Source organism: Watersipora subatra, chromosome 9 (genome assembly GCF_963576615.1).
Source record: "Watersipora subatra chromosome 9, tzWatSuba1.1, whole genome shotgun sequence".
NCBI classification, from domain to species: Eukaryota; Metazoa; Bryozoa; class Gymnolaemata; order Cheilostomatida; family Watersiporidae; genus Watersipora; species Watersipora subatra.
The window spans coordinates 35,833,528-35,852,660 of record NC_088716.1 but is presented as its reverse complement, the minus strand read 5'-3'; the positions used below and the strand labels follow the sequence as shown (position 1 = coordinate 35,852,660).

The 19,133-nt window shown below is 35.6% G+C and overlaps 1 protein-coding gene across 1 annotated transcript in view; it reads right to left on the bottom strand.

Moving 5' to 3' along the window:
* Window positions 1–474: 474 nt before the first annotated feature.
* LOC137403747 (E3 ubiquitin-protein ligase listerin-like) overlaps window positions 475–19,133 on the bottom strand; it is a 70,930-nt gene continuing 52,271 nt past the window's right edge. Inside the window, exons 24-30 of the mRNA XM_068089772.1 lie at window positions 16,552–16,789; window positions 9,976–10,228; window positions 7,854–7,995; window positions 5,767–5,899; window positions 4,066–4,354; window positions 1,896–2,063; window positions 475–971 (exon numbers count right to left, since the gene is read on the bottom strand). Coding sequence (XP_067945873.1) covers window positions 912–971; window positions 1,896–2,063; window positions 4,066–4,354; window positions 5,767–5,899; window positions 7,854–7,995; window positions 9,976–10,228; window positions 16,552–16,789 — 1,283 coding nt within the window. The 3' untranslated portion in view covers window positions 475–911. The remainder of the gene's footprint in view (window positions 972–1,895; window positions 2,064–4,065; window positions 4,355–5,766; window positions 5,900–7,853; window positions 7,996–9,975; window positions 10,229–16,551; window positions 16,790–19,133) is intronic.

Sequence of the window (19,133 nt, the reverse complement as noted above, 5' to 3'; positions counted from 1 at the left end):
ATGTTCACTTGGATATAGGTAATTACCATCAACAGGGTAACCTTTGTCAAGTGCCTATGAATATCCTTGTTATATGACAGGAAGTATCATACAGCAAGAATATTCATTTTAATGCCAGGAAATTAAAATGCAGATAAAGGTCAACCAAGGTCAAGGTAACAGTCTCAAATGCATATATAACTAACAATGCTGAAGGGACTGACACTCGATATTTCTCTCAGAAAGCTATTTTATGATGTTAACTAAAAACAGTCAAACATTTGCATACTACTACTTATTCAGTGTATGAGCACAAATACTACTTATCTAACATTTATAACATAAGAATTACACAATATATTAGCTAAGGCCTATAGTAATATATTTTCAATGTGTTAACCCTTTGGGTTGTTTACAGTTGTGTTAAGTTTGAGAAGACTCCAACAGCAGTTTGAGTAGAGCAAAGAATAAATTGGCATGCTTCTCAGCGGTTGATATCCGAGTATTTTATTAAGTGTCTCATTAATACTTGGAATGGATAACTCTTGTTATAATAATGAAGTAACAGACAACTCCACAGTTGATAAATTGCTGTTATTGTTATTAACCTTGCATTCTTACCAATTTATAAATAAGCAAATAAAAAGGATTAGCCTACCCAGCAGGTTTAGACTCACTTATAGTCTGACAAACCTACCCAGCAGGTTTAGTCACTTATAATCTGACAAACAATTAGTAAAATCAACCGAAACATAATCTGAACACCAGAGAGTAAATCACACATTTCGCTGTCAAAGCACAACTGAGTACAAATATGCATTTTGAATTAATCAAAATCGAAAAAGCTTGTGCCTATGCGTGTAAGCTCGTGTAAAGATACAAATGAAATACTAAACTGAGAGAACCCAACTCTTCTCCAGTCCATGATTTCACTAGAAAAGGTTGCGGCAGAGAGGACATGTTGACTTCTGACTAGATGTGAACCACTTGTACTAAAAAAGACATTAGAGGCCATGATAGATATCTCTTCTCATTAAAAACCTCATATCACTTCTAAAGCATAAGGATAATAAATTTCTAAACAAAAATTTATAGCTATGGATTCTTGGATCAATTGTTCCACAAATAGCATTTATCTTCTCTTGGGCAAACATTCCTGAATGTTTAGTTGTAAGTTGTAACTACACACCCTTGCTGCTAATTCTCATTAAAACACTGAGCTATTATCTATTGAAACAGTTCCTACACAGGCTATGTCTGATTCTACCAGCAACTATCAACTCTTAAACCCGCAACTATGTTACTGTCCTTGTAATATTAACACAGTGACGTAATACTTAACATTCAAAGTTGTTTGTCGATTATTCCATCTACATGTAGGCAGTAAAGAACAGTATTACTAATATATTGAATATATATGTCAGTCAATTATATAGAATGGCCATTGAAAGGTAATATGAGTACATAGAGTGAGCACTGAAAGGTAACATGATTATATAGACTGACCACTGAAAGGTAACATTGTTATATAGATTGAACGCTGAAAAGTAATACAACTATATAGAATGAACACTGAAAGCTAACAAGTATATAGATAAAGTGAGAACTGACAGGTAACATGATTATACAGAGTGACCACTGAAAGGTAACATGAGTATATAGTGACCACTTGAAGGTAACATGATTACGTAGAGTGATCACTGAAAGGTAACATGATTACATGAAGTGATCACTGGAAGGTAACATGATTACATAGAGTGATCACTGAAAGGTAACATGATTACATAGAGTGATCACTGAAAGGTAACATGATTACATAGAGTGATCACTGAAAGGTAACATGATTACATAGAGTGATCACTGAAAGGTAACACGAGTGTATGTTAGCGGGTGCTTGACTCATGTCGAATACTTACCAGACACGCCGAGTGAAACTTCTTCTTGCAAGTCTTGCACTGCTGTTTGGGAAGCTGAAGGTTGGAGCCGTGAAGCACAGAGAAGCATATATAGCACTCCTCCACTCCTTCAAACTTCTTATCAAGGTTTCTCTTCCAGAGGTTTATGGCATTTGCAACAGAGCCGTTCTGTACAGACAAGCAATAACAAAATATGATGTGACTTCATAGAACAGGACAAAAACAAGGTATCTGTCGCACATTTAGACATTTAAAAGGTGCAAATAAATGCCTAAAATTGTATGTTATAGGACTAGAAATTCCTCTGTCATACAGCCCACGACCTGATAATGGAATACGTGATAATGGAAAAAAGAAATGGCAGTGTTGGTTGTTGAAAAAGTAGTTGTCAGCAGGAATTGGCAGAGTATAGTGTAAATGAAAGTTGTTCGAGATGACATAAAATGAATTTGAGAGAGCACGACTTCAAAAAGGAGCAAATAGCAATTTCAACAAATATAGATAAGTTCAGCGTTCTGTTAAAGGTCACGCAATCTAGTCTCCTCTCTTTTACGTTGTAGGATTTGGTCATTGATAGCTAATCGAGTGATGTGCTCCCTAGCGAAGTTGTTAGCAAGTAAGTCATTAATGTTTCAAGCTCGAGAGAGAGCAACAAACGATATTCCAGCGGTCATTTCGTGGTGTCCTATATCAAATATATATGAAATGCAAAAGTAAAATGGCAAGCTATTGTGTATTATACAGTTTGAAAGTTGGTTGTGTTGAATGTAGAATGGTTTTGATAACGATCTTTAACAGAAAGCAAGTATGAGCGTTTACGCGTCTGGAAGTTTTCAGCAAACTGGAGGAAAATAAAAAAATGTTCTCGTCATAAAGGGGCATTATAGTTCGGCCCTAGCTTGTACATAAGTTGTAAAGAATTTTGGCTAACATTTTGAATAATTTAATGAAACCTTCGGTAATTGGACAAAAGACATAGGCTAATAAACTGTGTACCACAATTTCGGACCTGTAAATCGGTCTACGCCTCAAACGGTCTCGTTTATTACAGAAACCTTTGGATAAATTCTATTACAAGTGAACAATGCCATAGACTGGTGAAATGAGCACGTTTTTCTCATGAAATGCGTACTGCTAAATAGTTCTACTATCTGTCGCACGGCTTTATTGGCGTATCGTAGGCCGGTCTTAACTATTATTAAACCAAGCTTTTCAAGCATTTTGTGGCGATTTTTGGCCGAATTAATCTGTCTATTTATGTATAATCTGATCAGATGGGTTAGTTTTAAGATATTGCGGTAACCTTTCACTGACTTGGTAACAAGTTCAAATAGGTTTATGTGTTTTGTATCATTATTATACTTTAACGACTCTACAAAGAAAATGGTTAAATTTGTTGATGATATTTCCGATACAAGGGTTTGCGACGTTGTTGATGAATAATTTTCGTAAGTTGTGTGCACATGCATTTATCATACAAACTCAAACTTCGCTCCGCTCGTTTGGTCGTGGGATAACAGTTACATGGTGTATGACTATATCTGCATGTTATATGATAACAGTTACATGATATATGGCTATATCCGCATGTTATACATATGATAACATTACATGATATATAACTATATCTGCGTGTTATATGATAACAGTTACATGATACATGACTATATCTGCTTGTTATATGATAAATGCTCCATTTTATATGACTACCTCTGTACATTATATGATAACAGCTCTATGGTGCATGACTACATCTGTATGCTGTAGGATTACAAATGCAAGTTATACGATTAAAAATGTATGTTGTATAACTATATTCACATATTCTATGATTGTCTGTATGTTATACGACTATATCTGAATCAGGTGGAAAAAGATACAAAGAATAGGAAAACTTCTGATAGTTTGTGCAATCTTAAATCACAAGAAATGAATCTCTGCTGCCAGCTTCATGGAATGTTATGAAAGTGACATATTATCTATTTATAACAGTGTAAAAGGAAATCCTTGTGATGAAACACCAGTAGAATTCTCAAACACATATATTGTTCTCATTTCTTAATATAACACAAAGAGGCAACAAAAAGCATCCCCACACTGCTGTGAGATATTTGTTACTACAGGGAAGGCAAGCGCAAGTTCCAACTACTGGTAAACTCTCAAGCTATACCTGGTAGGTTAGGAAGGTGTTGAGCTGTAGCATCCACTTCCTCCACTCATTAGCGGCCACGCCCAATTTTTTACTACATTCCACTGAGGCAACTCCTACAGGATAGTTGCTAGGCAACACTATTAATAATTCGATTGAAAATTCCTCAAGAGTATAGGTAGCAAGGATCTCCCGAGAAGCCGAGCGAACTTTGACTGTTAGATTCTCTGCGCAAGAGAGAGCTGTGTTCGTTTGAACCTCCTCCATTTCATCCTTACAAAGCCGAGGGCTGACGTATTTAGCAGTAAACCTGTTGCAAACATGGAAAAACTTAGGAAAAACTCACCATCATCCATCTATGAGAAGTCTTACAAAAACCATTTCAACATTTTTTTAAAACAATCTAATTTATCGCAAAAATGAAGCTATTTAAAAAAAAAGTTCAGCAACATATTATATACAAGCTTGCAGAACTAGTTAAACAAAATTTCCATTCACAATTTTGAAAATGTCAATAGAGCTATAAAAGGAACCAAAGCTTCAGAAGTGCCCATATCTGAACGTTGCCATGAATGGCCATAGGAGTCCAGGCCGAAAGGCATTCTTACCAAATAAATAACTATAGCAAAGAATAGTGGAAAGTGCATTTGTTTATAATAAATTGACTACCTAAAATCACAAAATTGTGTCGCATCTCAAAAAGTAAGGTCATTCCTGCTATCTTGAGCAAACTGCTAACAACAAAATTGACCAATCAAACACAAGCTCTGAACTACTTGTGTAACTAGTTCTTTAGTTGCTTCTCTCAGCTGAAGCAGCTTATATGTGAAGTTTCAGTTGACTTACTGTACAACCTGTATAAATGTGTAAGTGTACAATAGAATGAGCTTTGGATTTTAATATTAAATAACAGGAAAAAACAACTCTAACCTTTATTTCAATTATAAAGCCAACTTTTCCAAACAGTTCAAATTCAGTTTATGTAAAAATATAGCAAGAACTATATTTGAACAACATCTAACAATTAACTTTTCAGTTTTGTAAGGCTTATAAAATGCCTACCTTAAACGAACTTACCTTAGACGAACTTACCTTAGACGAACTTAACTTAGACGAACTTACCTTAGACGAACTTACCTTAGACGAACTTACCTTAGACGAATTTACCTTAGACGAACTTACCTTAGACGAACTTACCTTAGACGAACTTACCTTAGACGAATTTACCTTAGACGAACTTACCTTAGACGAACTTACCTTAGACGAACTTACCTTAGACGAACTTACCTTAGACGAACTTACCTTAGACGAACTTACCTTTAATAACATGAAAATGACATTATTGTTAAATTTGCATTGTACACAGTTCTAACCAATGATGTAATTTCCCAAGGATTTAAAGAAAATTATCCGGTTTCGAAAAGGGATTTTAATTTATTTGAATATTTGACAAAATGATTTGCGGAAGAATGCAAAAACAACATTATAAAATGACTTATAACAATATAAACTATACTAGTCGCTATATACATGTAGTAATAAAGACTTGACATCTATGCTAGTAATGGCTGTCTTACCAGCCACACAACAGATAAAATCTCATCAAATTTTGTCTGTTCACAAGAATTCACAAAGCAAGGAAAACTTATTATTGAACATACATGTACATTGCTCTCACGCGTTTCCTTTTATTTTACATAAAATCGTAGCGAATGAACACACCTGTCTAGGAGAACATTTGTTCGCTTCTCAACTCCCTTATACCAAGACCTGACAACAGCGGGTAAGACCCTGATGAGGTTATAGTATATCCAACAGGCTATTCCAACCACTACAGGCTCTGCATCGTCTACACCTGTCATATAAAAGTACAGATGACTGTGAAATATGACAAATGTTTACATTTTATACAGGAGTGACCTCCTTAAACAACTGACAGTGCAGAACATGTGTACTATCAGAATCTCATGTGTACTGTCTGTACCTCATGTGTACTATCTGTACCTCATGTGTACTATCTGTAACTCATGTGTACTATCTGAACCTCATGTGTACTATCTGAACTTCATGTGTACTATCTGAACCACATGTTTACTATCTGAACCACATGTGTACTATCTGTACCTCATGTGTACTATCTGAACCTCATGTGTACTATCTGAACATCATGTGTACTATTTGAACCTCATGTATACTATCTGAACCTCATGTGTACTATCTGAACATCATGTGTACTATCTGAACCTCATGTATACTATCTGAACCTCAGGTGTACTATCTGAACCTCATGTGTACTATCTGTACCTTATGTGTACTATCTGTAACTCATGTGTACTATCTGAACCTCCTGTGTACTATCTGTAACTCATGTATACTATCTGAACCTCATGTGTACTATCTGAACCTCATGTGTACTATCTGTACCTCATGTGTACTATCTGAACCTCATGTGTACTATCTGAACATCATGTGTACTATCTGAACCTCATGTATACTAACTGAACCTCATGTGTACTATCTGAACCTCATGTGTACTATCTGTACCTCATGTGTACTATCTGTAACTCATGTGTACTATCTGAACCTCATGCGTACTATCTGTAACTCATGCACTACTTAACTCTGTAAATGTTTTGTGATATTTCTAGTCAGTTCCTAATGTTCAGTCAACTGATCTGTTATCCGACCTTGGTTTTTCCTATTTGATGCGAAGAAGAAAAAATTGGGATGCCCATATGTACCACAACCTGAGATGCAGTGTACAAATAGGTCAAGACAAAGGCATCAACAACCTAAAACCTAACCTGCTAGCATGTTAATACTCAGGAGATTACATAATGAATCTCATGGCATCCTATAGATGTCTATGGAAGTTACACTCTATGATAGAATAGACATAAGAGAGTGCATATAGAAATGCAGGAAGTTAGTTCAGTGGTAGGACTGGTTTGTTTACCATCTAGTTGCAAAACGTAAATGGGTGAGTTAGTCAACAGAGAATATCACAATACTGAGTAGAAATACTGAAGGCCATAGAGGCCCTCAGTAGTCATGAGTGTTTAGCCTGTGGTACTAGCTATAAACACCGGCAGCTATAACTAAATCAACAATTCAAGAAAAAAGCAATACATCTGAAATTGTCAGATATGGAGAAGGTGACAAAATGATTAGATTTAAAGTGGTGCAAGGTAAGTTGAACCGTAACAGCCCCCTCAACGTATCAGAGTTAGTTGTACGTCCTTGACTGTCAGTAGTCATGGTAACCTCTGCTGGGCCTATTTACCTGTAAGCTGAAACAACTATGTCAATTTTAATACAGTTCGTCTCTTTTCATCTCACCTTTGTCACTTTTGCACATCTGTTTTCCATCTGTATATTTTCTATATAAGCTTGTATTTGGTACAGAAAGACTAAATACACTCAAGATAACAAAAACAAGCAGTTGTGCTATAACTGTACGCTTGCTCACTATAGCTGTACACTCTCTTGCTATAACTGTACGCTTGCTTGCTTAAACTGTACGCTTGCTTGCTTAAACTGTACACTTGCTCACTATAACTGTACATTTGCTCACTATAACTGTACATTTGCTCACTATAACTGTACACTTGCTCACTATAACTGTACATTTGCTCACTATAACTGTACATTTGCTCACTATAACCGTACACTTGCTTGCTATATAAGAGCATGACGTATCTAACCTGGGAATCCAACATCCCTTCTGCTCAACTCTACAGGCCATTTAGAGAAGACATGCTATCTTGTAGAAATAACCTAGAGGCGAAATATATCACACTTCGACCAACCTGCGGAATACAGTTGCGAGTTAAACATGAAAGCACCATCATTGGGAAGCCGCTCCTCGAGAGGGATGATGTTGAAAAGGATAAGCAGCAGGTCAGCCGTGTAGCTGTTCTGTTTGAGATAGAAGGAATACTCGGCCATTTGCTGTAACCATAGCAACAAACAGAAAATGATGAGAAGAGTTGCAGCCAATAAATATTCCATCATGCAAATGTTGGCTGGCATTAATGACACTGATCAGGAATATCGCTCCATATTCCTGATCATACCTGCCAACTCTCACGCATTGGGCGTTAGACTCACACAACCACACCAAAGAAAAAATGAAAATGCGTGAGATTTTTGCCCCAATTTCGACAATTTTATACATACTATCATTGATACATCAATTGCCCTAAAACCAAATCTCACGCATTGCCCCACTCTTGGGTTGGCAGGCCTGTTCCTTATCCCTAAACACAAACAAACTCCTAAACATTCAAAGCATGAAAACGTTGACTGTACAACAATCAGACGATAAATTATATGGTTCACCCCAAGTTATTCTCTGCCACCTCCATGTATCTTTATTCTATGAGCACTTGGAACTAATGCTAATATGTACATTCAGTAAATATAAAAAGCTGTAACATAACATTATTGTGGCAGACACTCGGAGGAACTTTGATGATTGCAAAGAAATAGATGATAACTATGAGAGTGATGCGATGGTAAGATTATGCTGCTGTTATAAGCAACAGGAATATTTTGTGTGTTTATTCATTACATGTAGGTAGTGCAGTAGCTATGAACAACAAGCTAAGCAAAATATCATCTCTCTATCGTCTCACCCCTTCTCCCATCCCCTTTCCTTCACTTTTCTGCTCCCTCCTGACCTTCTTAGGTGATGCAAAGAACAATCTTATAAAACAAAGTAACTTAAAATAGCACACAAATGTAAAGAATATTTGTAGATGGCAGGGAATATTTGAATAAGAGACTATCAACAATAAAAGGAAACAACTCCCAACAGCTATTGTAGGCTGCTCTTCCAACATACCAAATACTGCTAGAGAAACCAAAAGACTTAAGGAAATCAGTAACATGTGGCGTGAGTTTAATAGAGATGAGAGGAGTACAAGTGCCCACTAGGGAAGCCTGAGAAACACAAGTGAGTGCATAGAGCTCAAGTGGAAAAGTATGAAAGACAAGTACAACCCGATGTCAGTTTTTGAGAGTCTCAGATCTTGAACAAATCAGAGTATGAACAAATATTGGAAATTATTTTACTTCAAATGCCGGATAAAAATTAGAAACTCGAGCACCCTCTAGATAAGCCAAAGAAACAAGATGACACGACTCCGCTGCCAACTTACATTATTTTCTTATCTGTAGTATTCAATCGTTGTGTACAAATGTCTTCTTTGCGGTTTACAAAACAGTGTATTTTACATTTTACATAGTATTATGTTAATTTTTATAAGAACGAAATACACATGCTACATGTAATTCTACATTCTCTTGCTTTATACAAAAATCAAACTGCTGTAGGTATCTGCAGCAGATATTTGCTGCAGTCTGTAGGAAGTGAGTGTACAGTACCTGAGTGGAGGAGTACTGTAGGTATCTACTGCAGGAAGTGAGTGTACAGTACCTGAGTGGAGGAGTACTGTAGGTATCTACTGCAGGAAGTGAGTGTACAGTACCAGAGTGGAGTACTGTAGGTATCTACTGTAGGAAGTGAGTGTACAGTACCTGAGTGGAGGAGTACTGTAGGTATCTACTGCAGGAAGTGAGTGTACAGTACCTGAGTGGAGGAGTACTGTAGGTATCTACTGCAGCAAGTGAGTGTACAGTACCTGAGTGGAGGAGTACTGCAGGTATCTACTGTAGGAAGTGAGTGTACAGTACCTGAGTGGAGGAGTACTGCAGGTATCTACTGTAGGAAGTGAGTGTACAGTACCTGAGTGGAGGAGTACTGCAGGAAGTGAGTGTACAGTACCTGAGTGGAGGAGTACTGTAGGTATCTACTGCAGGAAGTGAGTGTACAGTACCTGAGTGGAGGAGTACTGCAGGTATCTACTGTGGGAAGTGAGTGTACAGTACCTGAGTGGAGGAGTACTGCAGGAAGTGAGTGTACAGTACCTGAGTGGAGGAGTACTGAAGGTACTTGAGGAGTAGTTTCCAAGTAAGGAGGAAAGCTCTAACACAGCAAAGTTCTTCAGAGTCAGCGAGTAATTCTATTGGCTTGTCTACCCCTATCCTCGCCCCGCCCACCAGCGATAGCAACTCGGGCCCACATAAATCTAACATGGACATAAGAGCACTGGGTGGACTCCGCCCTTCCTTGTCATCACTCAATTCCTCCTTATCAAAGGCTGGCAGAGCAGAGACCAGACTGAAAGTAGAAACAATCAGATATTTAGAGTAGAGGCTACACACAGAGTTGCACAGTAATTTCAACTCATGCGACTCGAGCCTAAGGCAGCGTCAACAGGCAGCATCCAATACAGTATATTCAGTTACATTTACTCTTTTGCGAATGTTAATGTTTTCATGAATTATTACGAATAAATCGTAAATAGGAAGTATCCTAAACAGGACAAATAGTTGTTGAAATGGGAAAATCGCTCTTAAAACTATCATGTTGGCAGGCAAGGCGAACAAGAGGGCTACTAAAATAGATATAGCAGTACCCAATGACTACAACACAGCCAGCAAGGAAAAGTAAAAATAGAGAAATATCGCCCACTCGGAGAGGGGATTGAAAGTGCTGGCATGTAAGAGCAACTGTAATCCCAGCAGTCATTGGAGTATTAGGTGCAATAACACTTGCACATCAAATGTGACTCGGTCAAATACTGGCAACAATCAACACAAGTGGGTTGCAGAAAAGTGTGCTATCGGGAACAGTTGAGATCTTGAGACGAGAGCTCAAACTCCCAGATATCTGGTAAGAGACCGATCTTGCGTAGACATTACCATTCACTTGGCTAAAACAGGGTGATTGAAAATTTTATTTTCTTATATATAAGAAATATATAATGTATATATTAAACATATACATTAAATATATATATATATTTACGTATATATTTAAATATATATTTAAATATATATATATTAAATATATATATTAAATATGTACATTAAATATAAATCAGTAAAACAGAATATAACTTTGGATAAAACACTTCATTACTAATAGTTGCATGCTTGGTAAGAGCGATCTTCAAATAAAATATTTGTACCAGTTTTGGTTACTTATATACAGCTAGAACTATTAAAACTTTGTAGCTGGATGATTATGGTCGTTAAAGGAGCATTGAGCTCTCTGCTCTGATTTTACGCCTTTACTCATGTACATTAAATATATATAGGCCTATATTATATATATACATTAAATAGATACATATTAAATATATACATTAAATATGTATATTAAATATATATATATATATATACTGTATGTATTAACCCTCTCATGTTTCTGACAAATAAAACTAAATAATCAGAACCAATAAGAAATTCAAACAATGCTGAAGATGTGACCTAATGTCCGCAATGGCACTTATTAAACCTGATCACATGCAGGCAATTAATAATAAACTCCATGTAGCTGTGAATCAGGTTGAGGAGGGAGGTGCTAGCTTTTGTTCTTTCTAGGACTTGTGACTACATAACTGTTTGTAAATAAATATGACTGATCTCGCAGGCTGTACACATGCGATTTTAGCAATAGATTCAATGCAACAAACTATATACATAGCATTGGTACGCCGTTATAAATATATATAAATACAGTCAAACATGGATAACTCGAACTTCACGGGACCGAGCAAAAGTGTTCGAATTATCAGAGCATTCAAGTTATCAGAGCACTGTCACAAGTCCATATATTTACTTATTTATTAGTAGATACATGTACATATACAAACTATAATATAAATCAAAAGCACAAATGGCTTGTTTCAAATTAAATGCTTCTAATGTAAAGTTTAAAACGTTTTCATGAAAATGTATAGAGATTTTTCTATCACTTGAGATTGGTTTGTTGTTTGAGGTGATGTTATTGCCAGGACGTTTTTCAGATTGACATTGGCAAAACTTGATCGTTGTTGAAATGCTCAAAAGAAAAGACATTTTTTTCTTTTGGGGTTTTACCCACAATCAATTTTGCCGTTTTTTCTTGAAGTTTATGCAGATTACCTTACTTTACCTGGGATTCGTTAAGAGCAACACTCCGAGGCAGTTCAATTAGAAGTTTTACGAGGTTTTACGGTACATTCTATATCACTCACGCTTTTTTAATAGATACTTATTGAATGTACACACGTATTCTGTGTTTAGGTCAAACGATGAATAGCTTTTTGTAGCTCAGACAACGTATACGTTTAATTACAACATTTTTTAAGACGTTTTAAACATTCAACATTCCGACGTGGATTCAACACGGAATCAACGTCGGAAAACTATTCATCACGGGCTAGCCGAGTCACGCACTCAAGGATTTTCGCCACGCACATACAAAACAACATGCGATTTTTGTTTTGTATGTGCGTGGCGAAAATTCTTGCGCGCGTGACTCGGCTAGCCCGTGCTATTCATCGTATCGCAGTATAAATCAAATTTCATCAAACTTTTAGAAAAGTCGTTGACAAAAATATTTTGCCGATGGTGGTAATAACGACGCTTATGAATTACGAAAAGATGAAGTTTACCTCTATGGCTTTGAATAAAGTGATTTTCTAAAGCGAAAACAACCGTTTCGGTAGCTGTTGGGCAAAAAACAGTTCGAATTAACAGTGTTGAGTTCGAGTTATCTATAGCAATTTATCATTACGTGGGGACGGACCAAAGGAAATGTTCGAATTAACCATGTGTTCGAGCTATCCGTGGACGAGTTATCCATGTTTGACTGTATATATAACAACCAAAACAGATTTTACTAAAATGGATTTGCGCTACAATTTGTCTTTTACTTAAGCAATTATATGCGGCAATATACGGTATACACATGTATAGGACTAGACAACTGGTATAGTTATATACATATGTATACCGTTAATAAATACATGTGTATACCGTTTCATTGGTATATACAGTTATGTTCATAAATATTAACACTCCTGGAATTACCAGTAGTTTTAGAGAGGATTATAATTAAGCCTGAGTAAGACTTATAATTAATGTGTATTCAACAATTTATATATCAAAATGAAGAGACTCCATTCTTTCCAATGAGTGAGACTAATTTTATACACATTGGAAGAACTCCTCTCATTCTCAAGACTGAGTTAATTTTGAACAATAAACAACAATATTTTACCCACAATTCCATTAAAAATTACTTCAGAGACAATTATTTCAGGGCCACCGACTCATATCAAAGAGTTTGTTCACCTTTTAGAGCTGTTTGCCCGCAACAATGTGGAATCCAAAATTTTAATTTTTGAAAGTATCATGACTTTAGCCATTCCTGCCTTTAAACTTCCAAAATCAAGGTCAACTTGTGTTGGAAAATTTAATTTTGGGTTTATCAGATAAAGGAGACTTCAAGCTTTAATTTAATATAAGGTTTGTATATGGCATGTCATCAATAATCTCCAGAATTTTGGTCTAAGGTTAGCAAACACTCTAAAATGACAGGGATGTTAATATTTATGAACATGACTACATATATATATATATAAATCTCAGTGTTTATTTGTTGGTCTGTCCTTCGTATGTCCAGTTATAGCGATTAAGTTATAAGAACGAATAATCCACTTTCCACTGGATTCAAACTCGGAACCTCCAGGTCTGCAGACAGGTGTTCCAAAACCACTGGATTACGTGTTCAACATGTCCTAGCAATGAACAACTGCGCAAATATTCATTACATCGGTTAAAATGCTTGCGCTTAAAGTGATTGGGACAAGCGTATTGGTTATTACCAGATAGTTTTAGGAATGAAAAATCTGCTTCACAATGGATTTGAACTCAGATCTACCGGGTCAGCATGAAGATGTTTCATGTTTCCAACTGGCCAGCATGATGAAAACTCATGTCATATTTATTACACCAATTAAAATATACATAATGACATTGTGCGACGCGTAACGTTAAACAAGCTGGCTTCAGATGGCTTCAGATGGCTTCAGATGAAGGGCATGGCTCTTGCTATAGTAAGTTATTAGCTTTAGTAGCTTTAGCTACTCAAATTCATCGGGTAATTATTTTCTTACCCGTGCAACCCTGGGATTACGTGTCACAATTTCCATTTCCATAACATTTCCCTATTTCATTTCCATATTATTTCCATTTCCATAACATTTCAATAATTCATTTCCATATTATTTCCATTTCCATAACATTTCCATAATTCATTTCCATATAATTTCCATTTCCATAACATTTCCATAATTCATTTCCATATTATTTCCATTTCCATAACATTTCCCTATTTCATTTCCATAATATTTCCATTTCCATATTTCTAAAATAAAATTTTCATATCCATTTCCATAAAATTATGGAAATATTTATGTTTATGGAAAAGTAAACATTTCTATAATATGTTAAGTGATCCCTGTTATGTATACACTTAGCACTTTAAATATACTTTCATTTAAATATACACCTATATAGACATATTAGCCAGTATAACTTGCCTCTGTTTATATCTTGGATTACGTGTATGTTACAATTTCCATTTCCATAATTCATTTCCATTTCCATAACATTTCCATATTATTTCCATTTCCATAACATTTCCTTAATTCATTTCCATTTCCATAACATTTCCATAATTCATTTCCATATTATTTCCATAACATTTCCATAATTCATTTCCATTTCCATAATTCATTTTCATAATATTTCCATTTTCATAACATTTCCATATTTCTAAAATAAAATTTCCATATCCATTTCCATAAAATTATGGAAATATTTATGTTTATGGATAATTAAACATTTCCATAATATGTTTAGCGATCCCTGGACTGCAACCCCGGGCATTCATCTAGTATGAATATCGTTTCAAGGTGATTAAGGTAAAAAGAGCACGCTGAACTCTACAAGTTTGAGTATATCAAAACTAGATGGTTTTTATGACTAAAACTTCTCATGGCACCTGTCACGAGAAATTTTAGTCATAAAAACTGTCTAGTCATATATATGCATGTATATATGCATGTATATGATTAATTAATTGTATATAATTAATGGTATATACTTGCACATTAGCTGAGTTTGAAACCAAACATTCAAACTATAGGATGGACTTGTACACTGATACAATCTGACAAAGATAAACATGACCAAACCTATTAGATGACACAGTATCACCAATACTACCATTCCGTCATACATGCAGCTATAAAACTCCGTTAATTTTGACAAACCACAAACCAATTTTAATTTTACTTTTTCCTGTACAATAAGTAAATGTAACATAATCACACTTACTTAAAGGTTGACTTGCAACAAAATTCACATCACCGTTATTTGATATGAAAAGATTCACCATGTTTTACTCTGTTGTGTTGTAGGTGCAAAATATGTGGAAAGGTGATTACAAGCTCTTACAAGCTCAAAAACGAACAGAAAATCGCAGCCACACGAGACTGCCCTAGTTTGGATTTCCTTTCCAAAACGGCTCAAATGTGATGTAGTTGTGAGAGATGGTTTCTGTTTACACTTTCTTGCAACCTTATTCGTCGAAATATTTTCACAAACATACTTCACGCATTCAATAAAACTATGTCTATTGTTCTAACGCGTCTGCTTTATCGTCATTGTGATGCTGTAACTTTTAGCACTGATATCTTATAACTTACCGTAAAAAATCGTTAAACTTTTTAACCTTACCTCAAAGGAGTACATATTATTGTCTGATAATCATGACGAGCCTGTTGGTCACCTGTGATAATCGAAAAGTGCTGCAAAAATTATTTGCGAAGTATTGGATCACATGATCAGAGAACGACTTGACGATTGAATAATGCCGAAACAAAACTGTAAAGTAGCGAGCATCTATATTTGATACAGGGTCTTCGGTAAAACCCGAAGTGTTTGTCATAAACTAGTGCTACGATAAGTTTTATATTGAGCTTTGTATTGGCCTTTCATACGTGATAAGACGATAACCAAATTTCGTGATTATGTCATCAAAATAAAGAGATTCCAATCTACGGCCGCTTTTCGTTTTTGAGCTTTTAAGAGCTTGTAATCACATTTCCACATATTTGGCACTTACAACACAACAGAGTAAGACATGGTGAATCTTTTGATACCAAATAACTGTAATGTGAATTTTGTTGCAAGTCAACCTTTAAGTACATTTTTTACATTTTGTCAGTCATGTGACTGCTTCCATCATGAGACACAACATGCTATTGGGGTTGGGAGCATATACAGTAGACTACATGCTGTAAGTGAGAGACAACATGCTATTGGGGTTGGGAGTATATACAGTAGACTACATGCTGTAAGTGAGAGACAACATGCTAATGGGGTTGGGAGCATATACAGTAGACTACATGCTGTAAGTGAGAGACAACATGCTATTGGGGTTGGGAGTATATACAGTAGACTACATGCTGTAAGTGAGAGACAACATGCTATTGGGGTTGGGAGCATATACAGTAGACTACATGCTGTAAGTGAGACACAACATGCTATTGGGGTTTGGAGTATATACAGTAGACTACATGCTGTAAGTGAGAAGAAACTCACTGGTTGATGAGCAGGAAGCAGGCGGACTGGACAGAGCTGTAGGGGGAGAGAAGAAGCGGAACCAAGTGATTTAGAGCTGTCTCCTGGCTCCTCGGCAGCTCTGGATGTGAATCTGGCACTAACTTTATCTCTAGCTTATGGTTTTTCACACACGCTGGTGGACAGTGAGTGAGAGAGTTGGATAAACAGCCAAGAACAAAGGCCTCATGTACAGTAGTTGGCTTCTTACCTATTGACTCTGTAAAAGCAAAGTTAAACTGGAAACTCATGAGAATCATAATAGGCAGACAACTTCACTTTGATTTAATCAAAAGTTTATTTCCTCATGAAACAATTTATAATCATTTAGCATGCCTGCGCTTGAGCAGAAATGCAGGTCAATGGCAACTGCAAAGTCGTGTCACTATAACTTTGTAGTCGACTATCAACTATAGCTACGCAGTCGACTATCAACTATAGCTATAAAGCCATTTATCAACTATAGCTATGTAGTCGTCTATAAATAAATAGATCCAAAAAAATATTAATAACAAATGTAGTTATTTTATAATATAAATTAATATATATAATAAGTCAAAATATGTATTACTGTACATCAGTACAAAGAAATGATTTGATTTGACTGGGTGACAATGAGACTCGGGCTGAGTTGCATAGGTTACGTTTGATGTTACCTGATTACCTGATGTACCTGATTCACTTGAATTAACTTGGTTAACGGAGTAAAAGTTAGTAAGGGAATTTAAATTTTCTGTTCGGTCTGAATTGTCAGAAATGCTCTAGTTGTTCTTAAAATATATGACTAATATTATCATAAAATTTGGATTCCATTATTATTGTTATATTCATACTACCATTACCAATATAGGCTTTACAGATCACTTGAAGCGATTAGCCTGCATGATTATATTTGTAATATTTGTGTTGTTTTGTAGCGTTGCTTCATCAAAAGAAAACCTAATTTTTACAATCTAATTATATAATAACAAATTGCAGATTTAAATTAGGCCTCAGTTTGTTATTGTTTGTGTTGGCATTTTTATTTTTTCCTCTATAATTTCAGCAATCATCCCATGCAAGTATACAACCCATGTTGCTAATATTTACAGGAGCTTTCCAGGACACAACAAGTTTATCCAGTGCTCTGATGAACCAATTGCTCCGTGAGTGATAAAAAAATATATTATTTATACCCAATGTTGGCGTGAAAGCTGTATGTTGAATATAATAATATATTCAGAAATATCAAAGCACAGGGAGATGTGTAATATAATATTTTATATATCACTTAGAATGCCTTTGGTTTGTGATATAAGAATATGTAGTCACTTGTTGCATAATAGTAAACAGAAATTGTACAAATAGTTAAATATTCTGCAGCTGGTTGACATTTGAATAAACAAAAACTGCAGATTCATAATATCTTGAAAAATAACAACGAATAATTTGATGTTTACAGAGGAATGGAAAGAAAGGGGAAATGGTTAATTCCAGGAAGTGCAGGGCACAAAGTCCTTTGTGATGCGTTAGGGCAAGTGAGACTGTTAAACACATTGCGTCTGTTGAACCCTGGTCAACACAGCCTTCAACAGTCTTCAACATTCTGAAATTACTATGATGGTGTAATATACAAATATTTGAATTGCAGGACAGAGCAGCTCCACTTTCAAAAAATCTTATAAAACCAGATGGTAACACAGGGAAAGAAATGCATAGGTCAAGATTTACATAAAAGTTAAACTCAATCCCTAGTTTTATGTGAGATATTTTTTGATAAAATTAATATAACAGGCTATTCAAATTATAAATATTATGCAGTTTTTTGTATAACATGATTTAGATTTATGTAACGTAAGCTGTTAAATGTGCTGTTTTTATGTCATGACGCAAGTCAAATTATTGAAATATAATTATTTCTCAAACCATACATTATCCGCTTATTCACTGTACAAGTCATGAAGATCAGCTAAGTAACGTTGCTGTCAGATTCAGTTAAAAAATTTATAAAAACCATATTTTGCTCAACTCACAACTGAACTTACATTAATTTCCTTCATCCATAATAAAAAGCTCCACTTCATCTGCGTCCTTCTGATCTTAATCTTCCGATTCCACATTTTTGAAGCCTACATAGCTCCCATTTGGAGCAGGCCACATTGTGCGAATGTAGGCAACAACGCATGAAGGAGTAACTTTCCGGTTTCTTCTTCCAAGGTACTCGTAGACGAAATCTATATAGTTTTTATAAGCATTGCGTCTGTAGTTTAAATTAGTCATGTTAGTAAACAGAAGAGCATCCCCTCTGAAGCCAAGATACCTTTGATGCTTGAACCATGAGAGTTGTATGGCAACTTTCCCAAAATTATCTGATGTATTAGTGAATTAGACTGCAGGATGCAGCTTTTTATACCGGGAATATACTGATCATCCTGAAAGTTTGTATTAGCCAGATTTTCAGTGTAGCAACATACTTTTTCAATACCTGTCGGCAAGTCAGAACAATTGCCACACTTGCAAAATTTATCTGGAGTTGGTAAGACGTCAGTGGAGGTAATTGTAGGCGAAGCAATTGTAGTTGAAGC